Source organism: Chanos chanos, chromosome 10, assembly GCF_902362185.1.
Source record: "Chanos chanos chromosome 10, fChaCha1.1, whole genome shotgun sequence".
Classification (NCBI taxonomy): domain Eukaryota; kingdom Metazoa; phylum Chordata; class Actinopteri; order Gonorynchiformes; family Chanidae; genus Chanos; species Chanos chanos.
The window spans coordinates 20,037,862-20,059,229 of NC_044504.1; the positions used below are offsets into that span (position 1 = coordinate 20,037,862).

General features: G+C 42.1%; 1 protein-coding gene across 1 annotated transcript; it reads right to left on the bottom strand.

Annotated features, from left to right (window-relative positions):
• Window positions 1-218: 218 nt before the first annotated feature.
• On the bottom strand, window positions 219-20,885 carry clic4 (chloride intracellular channel 4). Its single transcript, XM_030785866.1, has 6 exons — window positions 20,467-20,885; window positions 6,241-6,350; window positions 3,294-3,419; window positions 2,995-3,101; window positions 1,431-1,612; window positions 219-1,127 (listed from the first exon to the last, which is right to left on the bottom strand). The coding sequence occupies exons 1-6, from the start codon at window positions 20,533-20,535 to the stop codon at window positions 963-965; spliced, it is 759 nt and encodes a 252-aa protein (XP_030641726.1). The 5' UTR covers window positions 20,536-20,885; the 3' UTR covers window positions 219-962.
• Between the last annotated feature and the right edge of the window lie 483 nt (window positions 20,886-21,368).

The window sequence follows — 21,368 nt, forward strand, 5'->3', positions numbered from 1 at the left end:
GTACTATCTTTAAATAGATTGCATTTCTTTTGCCAATGGAATCAGATTTCATCCAATGAGAACCTACAGCAAGGTTCCACCAGCTCATTGGCTGATTAGGTGAGTGACCAGGGCTTTTGTTAACAATGGTAATAGCATTGCTGTGTAATTCTCCAATGTTTCTGTCTGATTCTCTCAGTTTTCATATATATATATATATATATATATATATGTGTATAAACTGACAAAGTAATACACAGATACCTCATATTTAGTGGCATGACTGTGTTTGACAGCCAAGAGAGAAGGCTTTGAGAGCTTCATCATCTGTCTCCACAGTCATTCATATTCTGGCTTCTCAAAATAATGTAACAACTCTACATAAAATGCTACAGCCTGCAACACTGTTCACCAAACAAAAAAACAAAAAAATAAAAAGAACTTCAGAAATCTATTAATGCAAGCCTATAAAAAGCATCTCAATGTCAAATCAGTATTTAAAGAGAGCTGGTAACCTCATCCTTCAAATGCTACATACGGTTGGTTAGAGGGGCGGGTTAGGAGCTTGGTGTGTGTGTGCATTTGTGTATGTCTGTGTGTATTCTTCAGCTGAACTGATAGGTCACACAGTCTCACTCTTAAGCTCTGAAACAGCATCAGCATCTAGAATGTTCTACATTACCACACCAACTTAAAAAAAAAAAAAAATCAATATGGGAAGGGAGTCTATATATGAAGCCAGCAGTCATTGACCTTAAATTCCGAGCGGCATTAACAAAGTACATGATATTTTAAAAGAAATAAAGAGGGGGAGGGAATCATGCATTGGGTTCCTCTAAATGGAAACAAAGAAAAAGAAGCAGTCCATAGTTTTTGTTTTCTCTTCTTCATAAAGTCAGGGAATCAGTCCCAAACAGTGCCAGGGAGGGGGGGCGAGGAGGGGGGTCAGGAGTGAAGGGAGGTGGCTTTGTGAGCTTGAGGAACTATTTGACAAGCCTCTTGGCCACATCAGCGTAAGCAATTTCAATCTCTTTGTCGCTAGGGCAGGTGTTAGTGAACTCTTCACGTGTGTAGGCATTGCTCAGGTATTTCCAGATGCCTGTCATATCTTTGGGGATCTCAAAGCCTCTGTACTTCTTGGCCACCACCTAGAGAAAAGAGAACATAATGGTGAAGATGTGAAATGGAAATTACACTTAGTGCACATAATATATTACACACAGCACCATTCAAAGCCATCTCTAACCCCAGAATGATTTGTTCACAAACTCAAGAGAAGGGGAACCATTTAAACTCTGCCAACAAAGGTAGCAAAGATGTTCAAATTTCTTAAAAGGCGATATAAACGAGTTTTAGAAGTGATCTGCAAGCATACTCAATTTTAAACCATGTCAGAGATAGTGTTGGTCACAAGCTTATCATGTTGTTTTGTTAACTGTTGGGACTCTTACCTTCACGATGTGGAGTTTGGGCAGCAGGTTGCAGTCAGCCAGTGTCATCTCATCTCCATCTAGAAACTTGCGGCTGGACACCTTTATGTCTTCTGTGCTGTTGTGATCAATCTCATCTGGGAGAGGTGAGCGGAGGTACTCATCCAATTTCTGTAGTGTTTTCAGCAAACCCCTTTCCAGTGCTGCACCAGACACAAACACAAACAAACAAACACTATGTTAAATAAAGCTCCAATACCAGATCTCAATTTGACAGTTTACTTTCTTTCAAAAACCACACTGTGACGCTGTATAAAATTAATATATGAATCTTTCAATCCTTTTTTCGTTTTTTAAGATATTTAGGAAAAAGTAAATATTGGGTTTGTACATAATAGGATCAAGACAGTTGTTCCATACCAAAAGCTAGTGTGTCCCAGGCTGCAATTCCACCAAACTCCACACAGGGGTAGCATTCTGATAAATTTCTAAAGAGCTAACCTCACTTTTTCCAGTTATGGCACAGATGTGGCAGTTATGTTTTTAGCATCTCATGTGGATTATCTTTTAATTATTTTTGGCCTTCACATGAATGTAAAGTTAAAATAAACCACATTTATCAAGATGATGGAACCAGAGGTTAGTATGTGTCCAACTGTTATCTATTTTTTTCCCCCCACAAGACGTCTATATACTATAACAACTCTATAGTAGTGGGTGTTTCATCTTGCGCGGTAGGAAGGAGTCAGCTTGCATGAGAATGTGACATTCATAACGGGAGTGTTAAGTGTCACGAGGCTCTTGAGTTTAACATAGACTGAGATATGCGGTGATAAAACCAACTGGCAAGTGGTGTTCAGGTGACACTGATGGCACTCTATCACACTGAGTCAACATTTTACCAGGGCAGAGTCTGAGCAGCAGCCTGTTCCTTACAGCCAGCTGCCCTAGCAAAGCTTCTTATGGACATTAACCAGGGCTATCTGCACACAGCGTACTAATGCCACCTGACTCATTTCGCTAAATGCTTTCAGTGTTGTGACATCTGCTATTTTTCGGTTTAGATAGCCATGTCAATGATGTGATGTGAAAATGGTGAGTTCCGGCTCTCTCTAATCTAATGTATGAAAAACACAGAGGGCTATGTAATTCAGCTGAGTACGCAGTTACCAGCAAGATCAGTCAACACATTGTCACATGATCCAGTACTGAGGCTCTCGATCCAGTATGTGTGTGCACTCATGAGTGTGAATTAAACAATTGCTCTGATTAATTAGGTTTACCTGAGTGATTAGAGTAAGAGACAGAAGAGGTGCACATTCATTTTCAAGCAGAACTTAATAAGGTTAATTGGTTCCCTTGATTGGCTGTCTCCTTCTAAGCATGAAGGTGCCTCTAAATAAACCAGTGTCATTTGCTGTAACCTAGCAACTGACACTCTCCTGCCTGGTAAGGACTTCAGATGTAGACTTTAAATGAGAGAAGCACTTGAGAACTCAGCTTTACAGGTGCGTTAGTGTGATTTGACATGTGTGCACTCTGTGTGTGATAGTCTACTGAAAAGAGCTGATGAATAGAGGCTCACCTTCATTGGCATCTGGTTTGGAGTTCTTGATGTAGGCAGAGAATTTGGCAAAAATGTCCATCCCTGCAGTGTTGGACTCTGGGTGACGGGCACCAAGTTTAGAGTACCTAGAAAGAGCATAAGCCAGAGATAGAGATAAGAGAACAACAATTGTATAACTTTTCAAATAACAATCACTGCGTTCACAGTTGCATGAAAGGGGTTATGGCTGGCTACTACACAAGCATGAGCGAGCAACAGTACAAACAAACACACTCATGCGCTCTCTCTCTCATGTGTACCTGCATGGACAGACTTACTTAGGTGGGCTGAGAACATCCTCAAGGAACTCCTCGATTTTGTTGACGTCCGTTTTGACCTCTCCGTTGAAGGTGATGAACGGGGGGTGTGTTCCAGGGGCCAGGTTCTGCAAGTCTGCTGGTTTCCTGAGAAAAAATAAACATCACAATCCATTATCACTGTCAACCAGTGCTGTCAAACAGCTTGTTAATGTTTTCTGTTTGTGAACTCATTAATGTTTAAACATTTAAACAAAACAAACAAACAAAAAAACAGAACACTTGTACACAAACTCATATTGGACCAGTGATGGGACCAATGGAAGCTGGTAGTCTGTGAAGTTAATAACTATTTGGTCACTTCCCAGTCATTATCATACAAATGAAACTCCCCTTAGGAAAATATTTAACAGGTTAATATTGCCTGATCCACAGGGTATTTTTAGGTAAGGACTCAGTGCTGATATATAATAGCAATACAGAGAGGAGCAGCTCTCCAACCTCAGAGTGGAGCTTTCCAGACCCATCCAGCCCTCCAAACTGTTGACAACAGAGGGCTTCAATTCAGGGGTGTCATGTGAGTCTCTCTCTCTCTCACTGTGTGTGTGTGTGTGTGTGTTGCATTATTCCTCTGTGCCATGTGCTTTGGGAGTGAGTGAGTGTGTGTGTGTGTTTGTATCCTGGGTTCCAGATGTCTCTGTGAAGTGAAAGATGTTTGTGTGGAGCACATAATGAGAATCTGATGAAAGGACATTCAGAACAGTGAGCTGATCCAGCTTGCCTTACATAACACACCACAACTATCAATGCTGCCTTAATCGACAAAATAACCACAAACAGGTTCTGCCCTCAGCACAATTCTGCACCCATGATTAGGCCCTCTAGAGATTCATCTGTACCAGTATTGTAACAATGCATTCTACTTTAAAGAACATCACTTTTAAAATGTTGTGTGCCATTTATTAGTGAACTATTAAAATAGAGACAGCTGAGATCTGACAAGTAAACTGTTAAAAAAAAGTGCAGAGGGTTTTTTGGGTTTTTTTTTTTGTGTGTGTGTGTGTATTTGTGAAATAATGTTTATGGAAATCTGGTTTAAAAAAACAAACAAAAAACACTTAGATGAGTAGTTTGCACGGGGCTAAATGTTCAAATTTGTCAGAATAACCAAAAAACCTACAGTGATTCTGATCCTTTGTGAACAAGGGCTTAATGGCATAAACTAGGTTAATTCTTCATAGAGTTCACAGTTGCACCATGTAAAAGGGTTAAGCTGTTGTTTGTGCTTTGAGAGAGATCCCTCAGAAGAACTTAAGATCTGGAACACAATGATCCTTCCAACCAACTTCCTGGGCATAAAAACAGGAAGTGACCTCAACCTGTTGGCATGGGCGAAGGAAGCAACCTTAACTCTTGTGGGACACTCTGGAAGAAAGAGAGAGGAGAGCTGGGACTGGGAAAGGCAACGAAAAAATAAAAAAAAAACTGTTCTCTCATGAGTCTCATATCTGTAGCCGAGGGAGAAGTTGTATGTAATGCGGAGAAAAAGAACCACAGAGCCAACTGTAAAAGTTTGCTCACACATAGCGACACACCTCCACACACAAATAGGACTAAATGTTATACATGATGTGGTCTGAACGTGTTGACACTGATACCCAACCTTTCCCCACCCATGTCTTCAACTTTAATACCCAACAGAATCCATCCGGAGTGTGAGAATCCATCTGATCTCTGTGCATTCACTAACACAGAAGTAGCTCTGTTCTTCTGTTTCAGTTTGGAATAGGACAGAGAGGAAAACTGAACAATCTCTCTTTTGTTTGACTTGTTTGCCTTTAAGTGTTCGCTGAAGATTATATGTGGAAAGAGCATCTTTCTGGCTCAGTGTGGGGGAAATGGAGGCATGTCTGAATGTAGCAAGAACAGAAAAACAAAACAAAAGTGGATATTTGAGGGGGCAGGATGGGGGGGTTTGGAGATGGAAATTTCACTGGTTTTTATTTCACCCTCACAGGAACGATTCCACACACACACACACACACACACACACACACACACACACACACACACACACACACACACACACACACAGCAGATTCACTAACTCTTGAGAATATATAGTCTGTGCATTTTTCTAGGTTTATGCTTACTGCTCTGGCTTCCCCGTGAGCGCCTGTCGGCAGTGTCTCTAGGAAGGGTCCCCGGAGACATGACTATGCATGAGCAGTGACTGTTTCACACAAATATCTATGGTAGCCTCCACGAGAACAAGTCCACAAAAATCTGAATAATTCACCACTTGCCATAAATAGTACCTAAACTACCATTTTACTGTTACCATCTGGAAGAAATAATCAGTATTTAGATGACACATCTTCTTAATGGTAGGGTAAGAAGCAGCAATAGTCTGAGAGAGATTTTTTGAATGTTATACTATATCTCAATTTTTTCCCTTGGTTCTTGAATGGAAGCAACTGCAGATATTCAGATTTCCTGTGCTAGGTTAAGTGTCATAGATTTGACTATCTGGGACTATATGGGAAAATGATTCAGTCTGACATGAGTTTGATGACAGGCCTTACACAGGCCCTGAGACACCACAGTCACAGACAGTCCGAGACAGAGAGTCTCCAGGAAAACCTGACTGCAGAACTGGAATCCTTTCGGATGTCTGGAATAGTGTAGGCAAGAGGGAGGAGAATGAGAGGAATGATATGGGATGATCTGAATTTTTAAGGGACATTTTTAGTTCAGTTCTTCTCATTTCTCAATAATTTGGAGCTTTGCTGTGTTTAATGAGTATTTGGTGATGCAGAACACTTGCCTGGTCTGATTAAAGCATATGCCTCCCTAATGTCTGAAGAGACAAAATGAACTTTTGATAAAAGAATAGTACAGAATAATTGAAATGTTTGGGACCGCTGATGCACACTGGTTCAAACAATGAGGCAGAGTGAAACCTCACCTCTTCAGGTCCACAGTAGTCACGTTGAAGACCACACCCTTCAACCACAAGATCATAAAGAGCCGCTGAGAGAAAGGACAGTTTCCAATGCTCTCACCATCACTCCCCGCCTGCGAAAGAGACAGACACAGAGATGGAGAGAGAGATTTATCAAAAACAGTCTCATTATGTTGTTAGACTGTACTATTTGGTTGTAAATTTAAAAATGCAACACTGCAAGTTTTTCTTAAAGGCAATGAAGGTAACATGATACACCATAAAAATTCCATATTACTCCAGAATTCCATATTTTGATAAAAAAAAAAAGCATTGAAATAAGACTAAACCCACTCAGTGATAAACAGAACTACTCCTTCATTGATCTCTCTTTAGGTCTGATATAATTAGTCCCATCTCACCCATGGGAATTATATATTACTCTAACAACAGCTTATTACTATAAAATTTAGAAGAATAACTAAAAGCTATAAACTTAACACAGCAAACAAAAAACCAAGTGACAGTAAAAATCAGTAAAATGGATAAATATGCTGAGAATAATCAAAAACTAACAGTTTAAGACTCCAGCAATGTGTTTAATGTGATCCAACCACTGTTATCACATTACTGCTTAGAAACACTCCACAACCAGGCATGCCACACAACACGTCTCCATCAAAGATCTGTCCTTTCACACACACAGTCCTCCATTCACTCACACACACACACACACACACACACGCGCACGCGCGCGCGAAACAGCAGCACTCTGAGCATTACAGCAAGCTGACCTCTGCTACTGAACATGTCACCCATTTCCACGGTACTCTCCATTAATCCATGACTTCAGTGCCAAAATGGAACCAGAGGCTTGACAGCTCTAGTATACCAAACAATTTCACTTGTGTCTTGGTTTGCAGAGCTGAGTGTACTGTACATTTATTTATGTCTGAGTCTCTAAGGTACATAATAATCAAACAAGATTTAGTACATTTTAAGAATATCATTTCAACCTTCACACCCTTAATTAAATCCAATCCAATGACAGCAGTTTAGTTCTACTCTCACATTACAACTTCCTTTTCAAAATGACAAATCAGCGCAACACAACATTACAGGGTTCAGAAAAAGTCAGTGTTCAGCAGACTGGAGTAAGGAGGCAGTAGAGACAGACTGAGGTGAGGAGGCAGTAGAGACAGACTGGAGTAAGGAGGCAGTAGAGATAGACTGAGGTGAGGAGGCAGTAGAGACAGACTGGAGTAAGGAGGCAGTAAAGACAGACTGGAGTAAGGAGGCAGTAGAGACAGACTGGAGTAAGGAGGCAGTAGAGACAGACTGGAGTAAGGAGGCAGTAAAGACAGACTGGAGTAAGGAGGCAGTAGAGACAGACTGAGGTGAGGAGGCAGTAGAGACAGACTGAGGTGAGGAGGCAGTAGAGACAGACTGAGGTGAGGAGGCAGTAGAGACAGACTGAGGTGAGGAGGCAGTAGAGACAGACTGAGGTGAGGAGGCAGTAAAGACAGACTGAGGTGAGGAGGCAGTAGAGACAGACTGAGGTGAGGAGGCAGTAGAGACAGACTGGAGTAAGGAGGCAGTAAAGACAGACTGAGGTGAGGAGGCAGTAGAGACAGACTGAGGTGAGGAGGCAGTAAAGACAGACTGAGGTGAGGAGGCAGTAGAGACAGACTGGAGTAGAGGAGGCAGTAGAGACAGACTGGAGTAGAGGAGGCAGTAGAGACAGACTGGAGTAGAGGAGGCAGTAGAGACAGACTGGAGTAGAGGAGGCAGTAGAGACAGACTGAGGTAAGGAGGCAGTAGAGACAGACCGAGGTAAGGAGGCAGTAAAGACAGGAGTGTTCAGCAGACTGAGGTAAGGAGGCAGTAAAGACAGGAGAGAGAGGATGTGCTCTGTTCTCTGGCCAGAGTAAGGAGGGGAGGAGCAATGCAGTACAACAAATGTGGGGATAATATAACACAAGTTATGTATTTCACAACACAATCACCATCTCTGGCTCTCACAATGCCACTCCATCCAATCTTTTTCTTTTCTTTTGGTCAGAGATCAAAGCTCCAGGTCAGCCGTGGTTCTTGAATATTTCAGGGCATGATGACCCAGACTGTGAGGCAGCTGTGAAGGCACAGGGAGGTTTCTACATAAGTCACTCTGTTTCTCTCTGGCACAAGAATACACCAGAGATCTCTCTGTCTAACACCACACGTCACATCCTTCCAACCACTCTGGGCCATTGTGTGCCTGCCTCAACAAGCAAAAATGTGTGTGTGTGCGTGTGTGTGTACGTGCACATGTACATCATGTACAAACTTAGCAGTGATGGTCTTGAGATATCTGGACCCCTTCATCTAAAAATCCCAGCACGCAGCAGCAATGCAGAAGTAATTATAGAGAAGCAGATAAGTGACACTAATTAGTTAAAGCTCAGAGAAAGAGAGAGAAACAGAAAGAGAGAAAGATAGAGAGGAGAACCAAGGGCAACAGTCCTCTCTTTCAGTTCTACTCCAACCAGAGTTATATTCAGCACTGGCCTAATCAAAGCGACAGTGGCTGAAGGTCACAGCTGCCCTGTGGATTGTACCACAGAGAGCATTCAGCTGGCATTCCTGCACCATAACTCTGACATGAAATCACAATACCCACACACTGCACAAAAGACCAAGCACCACATAATAGCCACGTGTTACACCATGCTCTCAGTTAAGTGAGTAAAGAGATTCTCCAGAAAACTGCACAGACAACTGGGATTCTTGTGCTTTTTAGGATTATCTGTGTACTAACTCAATAATTTTACATACCACAGGCTCCTACATTAGAAGCTAATGAACTCAATGTCTGGTGAGAGTGTGAGTCAACACTCGCCTCCAACAGCAAGTCAGTGCTGACCAACCGTCCAGAAACATTAGAGTAAAAAGCTGCACTTGGGCAGCACAGAGATAATGACAATTTACTTTGCCAAAGGTCACAAACCAGTATGTTGGTTTCCCCAAGAATGGACATACCAGGTAGCTCTTGAGGATATAAAATACCAAAAGCTGCTAGAGTGTGAAATTTTCATTTATCTCTATTTGTTCTCCCCTGCATAACAGTCAGTGTCACAGACTGAATTGGCCCTTTCATGAATAGGAGACTTTGTTCCAGAATGTTCCCTGTCCTCTCTAGCACCCTGCTGGTGCACACAAGCTAACCGGTGTTTGTACTCTGCTCTACTCTGACTAAGCGTGGCCTGACTGAAATACTGTGAACTTTGTTAAAGTTTGTGCGGCTCGTCAAAGACATCTCAATCCTGCCCAATTTTTTCATAGAAAATCCAGTGATTACAGTGGAGGAAATTGGAATGACACAGCCTACAGAGTGAAGGTAACAGTTTCTATGGTGACAGATGGACACATTTGGTGTCCTGTGGAGTTAGTCTATCAAAAGAGACAATGGAGAGAAACAGGACTGGGCTCTTTCAGAGATGTACCAGTAAACAAAAGAAGAAAAGGGTTCAGTCGGTATCAAAGATCTTCGACCTGAAGAAAGATACGGGAAAAAAAATCCTCTCGAGCTAAAAATATGAAGTTTTGTACATACCCACAAATATGAGAGGGGGAGGGCTCTAAAACAGTAACCCTGGCAGTAGGAAACAATCTGTTAGTTACTGTATCATGTCTTATGTTCAGATACAACATTTAGATCCTGTGTGATTTGTGAAGATCTTCTTTGAATCAAAGGAACTGTAGCCTAAGATTAAAAGACACAGGTCAGAGATATAAGTGAGTGCTGATTCAGTGAAAATCTTGCTCCCTCTCTTCATTCCCTCTCTGTAACAATGACATCAAAAAGCTGCAGACCCCTCTTCAGTTACACTGCTTTCAGAATGCCCGCAGATGAAATAACAAAAAGAGAGAGGGAGAGAGAGACACACACACACACACAAAGAGAAAGAGAGAGGAAATGAGTGAGGAAGGCAGGGAAGAAAAGATATGATTCAGTATGATTTGAGGCTTTTGAGACTGCACACAGAGGGGAAGAAAATTGTTTGTAGCAAAATCCATATAAGGGAGTAAGAGGCTGGAGCTTGATTAGACTGCCAGATAGGCCTAATCAATTCAACAGCAATTACCAGAGAGAGCAACAGAGGACGACGTATGGAAACACATTACAGGACTGCACAGGAGCTCGCACCCCACCCCGCGGAGTTTTCTAAAAAGTTCTCCAGCAGTTTTAGCACTTCCCAGCTCCCTCCCTCTCTTGCTCTTCTCCTCTCCCTCTCTCTCCTTCCCTTCTCTCTTCTCCTCTCCCTCTCTCTCCTTCCCTTCTCTCTTCTCCTCTCCCTCTCTCTCCTTCCCTTCTCTCTTCTCCTCTCCCTCTCTCTCCTTCCCTTCTCTCTTCTCCCCCTGCTCAGGGCCCCTCAGCAGGGGGGGTGGGGGGTGTTGGCAGAAACTATTCCAGAAATGTCCCATTTGTCCCGCCAAGGAGAGTGTTTTGTTTAACTTTAGCGGTGATGCCTAGAGCTTTGCATTTCCGCTCAGACAGCTGTGCTTCTGCAGGATCACCGTAAAGCTAGCTATAAATCTGTCACAATTTAACCCTTCATTCTTTAACCACATAATCTCAAAGACTTTCACTCTGCAGGAGGAACACAATCTTGGTTACTGATGAAAAAAACAAAACAAAACAAAACCATCACTCAGAAAAATAAATCACTATATACATTTTTTATATAGCAAAAACACATTCACGCTTTCACTTGGATCAAAAATGCCCTTATTCCCAGTATAAAACCTTATTTCTCTTCACCTGAGTATGATCTGAATAAGATAAGGGAAGCTGAGGTGACTGACTCAGGTTGGGTCATCTTTAATGACACTGAGCTGTGTTCTCTCTTGCGTGTAACTTAGTTGTAAACAGCATGGTTGAGTTTTACTGGGTCCTCCTCTTCTGAGAGCATCTGTCAAGCACCCCAGGTGATTCACAGTGAGTATGATTAGAACTCACACAAGTGAACAACACAGACTATTCTAGAAGATTCTCAACAAAAAACAGGGGCCAAACAAGCACAGAGCTCTTTTGTTCATGGCCACTTAAATTACGTCACAAGCTGTAAGAAAAAGGAGGGGGGTGAACAGCGGTAAACTATCCAATGAAATCTGGGGGGAGTAAAGATATTATTTTTAGGACTGAATACCTTATATGGTTACACTGAAAGCTCCAGCCATGGAAAGTTTACTTGCACTCCAAAAAAAAAAAAAAAAGAAAAAAAGAAAGAAAAACACAAAACCAAGCGGCAGTTACGGCAGTTATAAGAAATGTAATCCGAATTGATTCCCACGTCTTCCCAAATCCAACAAGACACACCTAGAACTCTGTCAAGACGTAATGCCATTTATAAAGAGCAATACAAATGAATAACCTAAGAGAACAGTACATTTCTGTATACAGAGGTCACAATCACTTACGCTCTCCCTGCCCCTCTCTCATTAGAGATGAAAGGACTAATGTTTGTACCAATAAAAACCTAACAGACGATCCTGAGCATTCAGTGTGCAGTTTCACAGACCAGTGGATATACAGACAGACGGTTGAAGCTTCCTCTGGAAACACAGACACACAGCTGTCCAGTGGAGGCAGTGAGTCACACAGCAGTTGTGTGTGTGAGACAGTAGATCATCAGCAGTGAGGAGCTGCTGTGGATGATCTAATCCACTGCCATATAAGCCAGTAACACAGCTCTCAACGTCACACCAGGCCTGTGGGCTGGGCTGTCCATCTCGGACGGGCAAGATAAACAGATGAATGAAGAGTGTTTCATGCCGTCTCTGGGATGATGTAGCGTCTTGGTTCTGTTATCAGACATGCAGTGTCTCAAAAGTCAACTATTTATTAAACTGTAGTCAAAACATTACTTTGAATCAAAACATTCAAACTGTACACCCTCCCCTTAACAACCTCTCACTCATTCATACATCCAGAGTGGACAGCAGTTCGGGGGTTAGGGTTGCTGTCACTTCTTCCCCCCTCTCTGTACCACTGGGGGTGAGGGAGCTGACTCTGCACCCAGTACAGAAGTCACTGTGTGTTTTGGCTTTGGGGGAAGTTTGCCCGTCTGTCAAACACAGCTATATTTAGGGTTCTGATGGCCCAGGCCTTCCCCTCCACTCTGACACTCCCAATCTTAATGGGGTGGCTCACAATCAGATCATGCCATTACCGAACAAGGAGCTGCCAGAGAGAGAGAGAGAGAGAGAGAGAGAGAGAGAGAGAGAGAGAGAGAGAGAGAGAGAGAGAGAGAGAGAGAGAGAGAGAGATTTCTCACATTATAACAGAAGTTAATATAGGCTACTTTGAGGTGGGTGGATGGACACATTTGTATTGCAGACAAATACATGAGGAGACAGGGAAAGGAAAATAAGTTGTCTGTCTATATGCATGTGCATTGAGAGTGTGTGTGTGTGTGTGTGTGTGTGTGTGTATCCATCGTCTGACTCTGACCTGGACTGGATGGATCTTTACAGTCTTAGCACAAACACAGATCGTGAATACAACCACAAACACGTGCCTACATGCAGAGACACACCCAGGAAACAGGCAGAACAGAGAGAGGGAAGAGGACGGAACGTGTGTGTGTGTGTGTGTGTGTCTGGTGATCCTCACAGAAGACGAGTGAGTTCAGCTGAATCAGTTTTAATAACGCCAGCAACTTTTTTCTGACAGCTGATCTAGGGTCAGTTTTCCAAACGCTTTAAAATCTGATTTACTATTAGAGAAACCTCAGCGTAACTCACATTCAGTAGCTGAAGTATAGTGTGTTGTTTTCTGTTAGTGGGAAGCATATAGAAATAAGATCTGAATTGGGTCCAACAAAAGTAGTGACCTTGAGATTCTACTGGAACAACATTCCAGAAATAGTTTGTCACAAGAAGAATCCCTATAAAATCTCCTTCAGAAGTCTGAATGTGTCTGAATATGAAATTATACTCAGAAATCAGATTTTCAACTTCTGATACAGGCCAAATATAATCAAGCATAACTTGACATCAGACAGACTCTGATGATAAAGTCATATTAGACAGTAGACCTTGAGATCTCAGGATGGTTCAAATGGCAGTCTTGCTATGGGCTCCGCCCTGTGACTATAACAGTCAAGTCTCTATATACACACACTGAAAGAGAGCCAGCTCTGAGGCCTGAACACACATCCTCCTCAACTTCTCTTCTTCAGCTTTACTGCAGGCACGTTCCAGAGGAAACTCCAGTAAAGGAGTTATGTTCCTCTAACATAGTATTGCCCAACTGAGCCCAGACCACTGACTATGACTCACGACGAATGACACCATATTTCTCACTGGCCTCTATAATTCACACGTACTCACACAGACAACCCTAGCCAAAGGACAACTATACAGAAGGACAACTCTTGCGCTAATTTCAAAATTATGCTAATAGTGAGATTTTGTGCTCTATGATGTCATGGAGGTTGGCAGAAACACAGAGAAACTTCCAAACCAGTCAGTCCCCATGGAGACGCCTGAAGTCTAGACAACGCTGAACCACCCTTGGCTCAGACACAATGTTATGGGCGTCTGCCAGTTCCACATGGCTGCAGAAGCCAGCACTATGGAGCAATTGTGAGGGATATACAAACAAACTTAACTTCTGTGGCTCTGTTTGAAGTTAAGGGAGGGGTTATGTGTGCTGTCGCTCTCTTTCCATCTAACTGGTAATAAGACAATACTGGATGTTCCCTCTGATGTCTCTTGCTATCAGGTTTAAGTCATTGTGTATTAATTACACCACAAGCCACTGGTTGGTCCTGACAGTTGAAACATTAGACAAGAGGATGGTGTTAAAGCGTATGAGATTACACAGAAACATGTGGGCACGCGCACTCAAACTGTCTACGGGAGAGAAGCCTTGTCATTCCTGAGACAGTGGCGGGGCTAAGGGGTTAAACTAACTATGCATGATAAATGGGATGTTTGGTCTCAAAGCTCAGACGTCCAGGCAGATGTAAAGGACAAAAGCAGATGTTATGAAACACCTGAACTACAGGTGTAAAGAACCAGTCTGCTCCTGAGACACACTGAGCACAGCTGTAGCTGACCTCTCAACATTGATGTACACCATTTCAAACCATGAGTAGAGTCTTCAACAGATCTTTCTGGTGCCAGTTTTCTGTACAAAGGTGCCCACCCCCAATAACCTACAGTCACAAAACATGACAGTCAAATACTCCTGGGGAGAATGTTCTAATGTCTGTGAGAAAAAAAGAGTGGTTAGACCGGACTGTGCAAACTGTTACCATCAGTGGATAGAGGGAACTCAAGACTCACGCTGCCGCATGAGCCATCAGAGTTCTGGTCGATTGAGTCAAGAAGGTCAATGACATCTATCACCATAAAACCTGGAAAGCTGCCACTGAGCTAATAAACCCCGTCTGACAGAGGTGCTTATGGGAGGTGAAGCATTCCCAGCTGTGAGAGCTACTGACATTTGCTAAGGTCCCAAAGTTGAGAAGTAATGAGAAAGAGCCCAGATTCTGATGAGGACTGGTCAAAAATGGACTGCTCAAGGACAAAAAAAGACAGGGAAACTTTCAATTTTGGCTGCTGAAAGCTTACTAGGAACTCAACTAGACTCTGCATGTCTCTCTCTCTCTCTCTCTCTCCGTATTATTATTTTTTTTTTAAAAGAACAGTTCATCAGTAAGACAGAATTTTCAAGAGAAAAAGTAGACATTTGGACTTATTGAACAAAATAATGTTTGACTGTGTAAGAAATGTAAAAAGTTTTTTCTCCCTGATTGTCTCTTGCCCCTATTCTTAATGACTGACTCAGACTCTTCCAGACCCCACTCTCTCTACTCCACGCCTACACCCCCCCCCTCTCCAGTTTGTGAGTCATTTCCCATCCGTGGCTCAACAAGAAATGCCTCATTAGTGCTGGGCTTCCCAGGAAAAAAGAAAACAAAAAAAGTTCTTCTCCTGTGACAGCACAGGAAAAGATACTGTTATATTAATTATGAAACCAACCGCTAATATGTTTTCTAAAAAGAGAAATGCAAAAATGCCAAAGTGTGACTCATACTCAAGCCGCACGGAAAGAGGAGATTCTACAGGACTGAGCACATTAAGACGAATTCAGCCCAAGTAAACCTGCTGTTACAAATGTTATGAGTATACCTATATTTAACTACAAACAAAATAGTGATGTTTATAGATTGCCATCTTTCCTGTTTAACTGCACAAACTCTGAGACATGGCTCAAAGGCAGTGGTTCTCAACTCCAGTCCTTGGGACCCACTGTCCTGCACATCTTTGTTTTAAATCTTCATTATCACAGTTAATAGAGCTAATCAAAGGCTTGATGATTAATTGATCAGTGGAATCAGGTGTGTCAGTCCTGAGCTCAGGAGAGTTAAAACAAAGACGTGCAGGACAGGGGGCCCCCAGGACTGGAGTTGAGAACCATTTCTCTTAGGACACTCATTTCCACCAGATTTTAATCACTTACAGACCACCAGATTTTAATCACTTACAGACCTGCATGTATAATTGATTAGAAGACAGTGATCTAACATTAATGCAATTTCAAAGCAGTGGGTATGTGTCTCTTAGTGTCTGGTAGGCTAAAAGTAAAAAAAGAAAACACGACCGCGGGAATGAACAGACCCAAGAGTAACTGCTGTGAATGACAGTTATGGCTCTGAATCACGTGGACTACGAGAAACACATCTGCTTACTCTCACCAGCATATCTGGCACAGCAAGATCAGTTTATGTAACCTGACTGCCTCTGAGGGATGACGCAGCAAGGGCATAGATCCGTACTTGCCTGGATGCATATAATACACGCATATTATTAGTATGGAAATGATGACGATACGTGATGAAAAAGCAGCTTCTTACTTCTTACAGCTTCTCACAGTCACTACTGCCCAAGACAGCAATCAAATGAGTCATGTGCTACTATTGAAAATTTGAGAATTCTCAAATAAGACACTTAACCCTAATCTTGCATTACTGAGGCAGTCTGTAAAGAGTCTGAGCAGATCCCTCAACTTTCTGAAGAGAGGTTTTCAACTTTAAACCCTGTCAGAGAAGACATCCAACAGTCCACTGTTGTAACACTCTTAAAGTAGCCACCTGTATATAGGTGAATAAGGGCAGTCCATCTTTGATGTGTGTGAAGCCAGTCTATGTATCTTTTCACACTACAGACTACTTAACATTTCTTAGTGATGTTTATCACTTTAGGGAGAGCTATTCACAAAAGTTTATCTGCCACTGTATAGGAACCTGATCATCAGAAACTACCAACAGACAGTAAAAGGGAGAGGGACCCTCTCCAATACACCCACTCAAGGGATCATGATCAACTGCACTCCCCTGAACCCTCTACAGTCAGCAAGTAAAGCAGAGTTTGGCTTCAAAGTGTAAAAACTCAGGTTAAAGACGCACCTCTGTGTGACCAGGGGCCCTCGAAAAGGAGGACACTTACAGCTTTGGACAGTTTTTCAGACAGCTCTGTAAGGTTTCTGCTGACCTCATATGATAGGCACACATTCACACATACAAAAGGTCCAGATGTTATAGCCCCATACCTCCTTCAGCTAACACACAATACAGGCCTTCACACTCCAAAGAGAAAGCCTGCCTCAATTCAGCTCCCTTTGCTCTTCGCTTGCTGTTTAATCTTACCACTCAGAGCAGGCAGGAAGGCTGGAGAGGATGGAGTCAGTCTGGGTTAAAAATGGACACTGCTGTCATGAGATGGAAGTGAGTGAATCTGGATGATCAAAGGGGAACTAGAGAGTGACACAGTACAGGCACTGACTACAGTGCTGGTGGCAATCAGAATTCAGTTCCTTACAAAAATGGCTTACAGTTGTGTACTGTAATCGCACGGCTATTTTAACACAGACTCAGGATTTTTGTTAGCACAATGTAGCGTGTTGCTCAGTTGGTTCTCTAGAAAAATACCACTATCTTAGAGGGTTTTGAGTCAGAGTAAAGTATATCTATCACTATGTAATCCTCAATTAAACACGTCACAGTATCCTTTGAAAGAGAATCTGTGATATATACAAACTTTGAGAGTCCGAAAGGATCAATCTGATTGCTTGATTTTTAATCATCTGTTTTAGTGGTGCTTGATGTTTAGGGATCCCTAAAAAAGGCAGATCATGTTCAACTCTCAATGGGCTAGAACACTAAAACTGAGCCACTGTGACCAGTGTTGGGGCAGAGAAGAAAAACTCGCACCGATTGCCATCATTTTGCCAGAGGATGAGGAGACAGATGGGTTCAAAAATGAAAGCCTGTCTCAAGAGGGGTAAACAGACGAGACCATTTGTCAAAACATCGGTCTCTATTCATAGAGTGTTGCATCATCGTCATATTGATTACATACTCAGAATTTCATGAATTCACGTAGGTCAGTAGCAAGGGAGTGTGAGATACCGAATTGACTTTGATCAAAATAATGTTGCTATGGGTCAAAAAGCACATATTACAAAAAAGCTGATCCAGCAGCCCATAAACAATAATTAAACCATTGAGCAATGCCAAAGGGAGCAAGGGTTGATCCTACCGGCGGTGATTTCATCATGCTAACCACAGAATGGCAAAACCCATATCAATAAAAGCCTGTCAGCACAAAAGTCTTTTGCTTCAATTCTGTCCTAAGACAAAGTAAACAAGGTGGTTGGCATGGGGATCCAGCTGGAGGTGAAAAAAACCTTGGTCACTGGTTTTATACTGAGCAATGCCCTCATGAACTCATGACAAAATGACTCAGCGAACCAAATGTGATCTTTCAACCCTCAGCTTCACAAACACATTAAAAAAAAAGGCAAAACAAAAAAAAAGCCAAAGAGCTGCATCTGTGAGCACAACCTCCCTCAATTACGTTACATTTCACTCCAAGTGTATACAAATTTTAAAGAGAAATATCTAAAATCAATTTTTCTTGACACTTAGCTTAGAAAGGCACTTGCACCTTACACACCAAAACAGATCAGCATATCTAGCTCCAACAGCCAGGGAGAGATGGAGAGATCAGAGAGAGGGATCAGAGGACAAATGGTCGAGGTGGTTCCACAGAAAGTGAAATTCACTGCAGTCAGAGTCAGCTGAACATTATCAGCTGTTTCCAGCTGTTCCAAGGTTTATGTGGTTCCCATGGCAACAAATAGCAAGCCTCATTGTCTTGACAATGTCCTGTTTGCAGCAGTTCAGCAAAAAGATGGATGTCATTCAAAGACATTAATAATGAATGTGCGCATGTGTACCAGTGAGTGAGGTACTAATCACCGTTATCACAACACCAACTGCTCACAAACAAAGCGTGGTTTATACTCTCTCTAGGTAAGTGCCACTGAGACGAAGCAAAGGGTACACACACATACACACAATCAAGAGAGGGGCTGGTTATTGTGCAAGAACATGTACAATATAACAGTTTCTGCTAGCAGTACCTCTCCTGCTTGCATGTCAACTCCTGACCACCTACAGCCATCAACATGCAAACCATCCCAGCATTAACAATGCAAAACATCCACCCTTTTTACAGATAGGGCTTCTTTGTTGGAACCTACTCAACAAAAGTCCATGAAAACAAAAAGAAAAGAAAAAAGAAGAAATACAAAAATTATCAAGAGACATTTTACCCTAAAAGCAACCCAAAGCTCTCCGATAGTGAAAATATTCAGTTCTATGAGCAGATGCCTTCAAAAAAAAAAACACAAAAAAACCCAGGAAAAGTTAGCTATGCTCCCAAGGAAACGATTAAATATGTCCAATTCAGCTGTTGCATAGTCAACAAGCACTCAGATGAACCAGGTTCTTAGGTCTACAGGGAGAATGAGATCAAAAGTCATCTAAAGACTTCTGCAATGTTAAGATAACATCGCTACTAGAGGTTCAGGGGCCCAACCCTGTGCCTGTCTTGTATTTTCCTAATTACACTCAGCCCCCCATACTCCCTCCTCGTCATGTTTCCCTCCATTCCTTACTGAATCTTTTCAGTCCCCCATCAAACCCCCCAACCCCTCCTTTGTCCTTCCCCCACATTCGTTTTTCCCGCCCTGTAGAAGGCAACTCGCACACCGAAAAACGGGACAGGAGTTTGGAAGATTCCCAAAGATGCTAATTTTTCATCTCGAGGTCTTCCACTGCTGATGAGCATTGTTTGGCCTACACAAATCATACGCACTTCTGAGAGGACCTAAACATACAAATTCTTAAGTGTAAATTGTACAGGTAACATGAACTTACTATGCTGATTGCAACTCGGGTAAATAAGGTACATTAGGGTGAGGCGAATATATTATGTATCCTTCGGTTCAGTCGGCTAGTGTGGAAGACTTCAGTTAACACACTGTCCAAGTAGCCTATAGATACATTCTTACTGCATTTTAACTGCAATATACCTGGGCGGCTGAGATCCACTACATACACCAAATTCGCAATTATGATATGATATGTGCATAACATTGTAAAATTACCTCAATAATGCATCGCAATCCACCACCAAACTTTTATAGTGGGTTTCAAAGCCTACTCCGTATCCTCGACCAGACGGATTTCCTGTTACTCCATCTCAACTCACTCCAGTTTGTCTTATTCAGCACCATACGTGTGTGCTTAAATGTTAATCGATAACATGTATTGTCCATTATCCTTCAACCCAGTCGTTGATCTACATCTTAAAAATAAATAACACTACCAGATGACAAAAATCCTAGATTATTTGAAAGGACGACAAGAAATGTGTCTACTATTCATCCCGACAAATTTTCACAGCGTCCTCCAGAGCCTGAGAGAAAAACGCTGTACCCACCCTATCTCTGCGTCTGACATCCATAGACCACATGGCTAACTGTCCGCGTGTACAAAATAAGATTACACTACTAAAGCAAAAGTTAACCCCAAATTCAATCGATTTTGCAGTGTAGAGTGTACGTGGAAGTGCAAATCTTTATTAATTTGACGCATAACGGTCCAACGGGCGACACTGGGACGACAAAAGACCAACAGCACAGAGGTAACGATGCGTCAATGTAACGGTAATTTTTTACCTCTGAAAGTTAGAGAAGGTTGAATTCGTCCTTTAATTTTGTTTAATTACCGTTGCTAGATTTTACGCTAGTAAAACATTGTCAATTTTTTTTATAAAAAATTGGGAGACGTGTTACTGAAATCTCCTCTCAGAGTTAGTCAGAGGAAAAAATAAGAAAATTATTCTCACCTTAACAAAGAGCTCGATGACGGGCTCATTATCCCCCTTCAGACCGTTCTGAGGTACCGAGAGAGACATTCCGAACTTTAACTTCTCCAACAAAATAGGCCTCCGTGTCCACACCAAGACGAAAACTTTTCAGTCAGACTCTTTACGCCACCCGTTTCCAAATGGAGTTTACCAAAAAACGTTTTCACTAAACCAACTAAAAAAGGGCCAGCCGGAACGACGCTGAAATTCTCATAGAAGAGAGCGATAGAGAAAGTCGAGCAAGCCGAGTAGATGCCTAATATTTTCTTTTCGAATAAAAGCACTAGGGTTTTCTTGGGGCTCCAAACGTCTACAAACGCATCACAAACGAGTTACTTATAAGTCCTCTTTTCCTTCGGCTGTTCTGAGTGGGATGACGAAGCGTTAGTAGCTAAGGAGAAGAAAAAAGCAACGGGAATATTTAAAGCCGTGATGTCATCTACAGAGCAAACAAAAAGTGGGCAGGGTTAGAGGAGTCTTCACTAGAAGGAGGATGCCCGCTTCGCATATAAAGCATGGGTTACGCGTTGAACCCATGTTAAACTGAGGTTACTAGTTCGTTGTGGCTAAATCTGTACATCAATTCATGGCTGTTATGGCCTAATTTGGCGTTTTATCAGCACACTCACGGTCATCAAAAGTTAAAGGGAGGAATAGCCCACACTGTGTATATCATTTACCTTTGCCGCAGTGCATCAACTACAACTAATATTCTGATAAAGTCTGAGGCAAACATTCACGGAATGATTTTATAGTTATGTCAGAGGGCTGGAACATCATACTTCAACATTTAATAATGAGATACTGGAGTGAAATCTTACGCTACACATTGAAGCAGCCATCACGGACAAAGGTTGGAAAATATTACTTTTAGAAACATT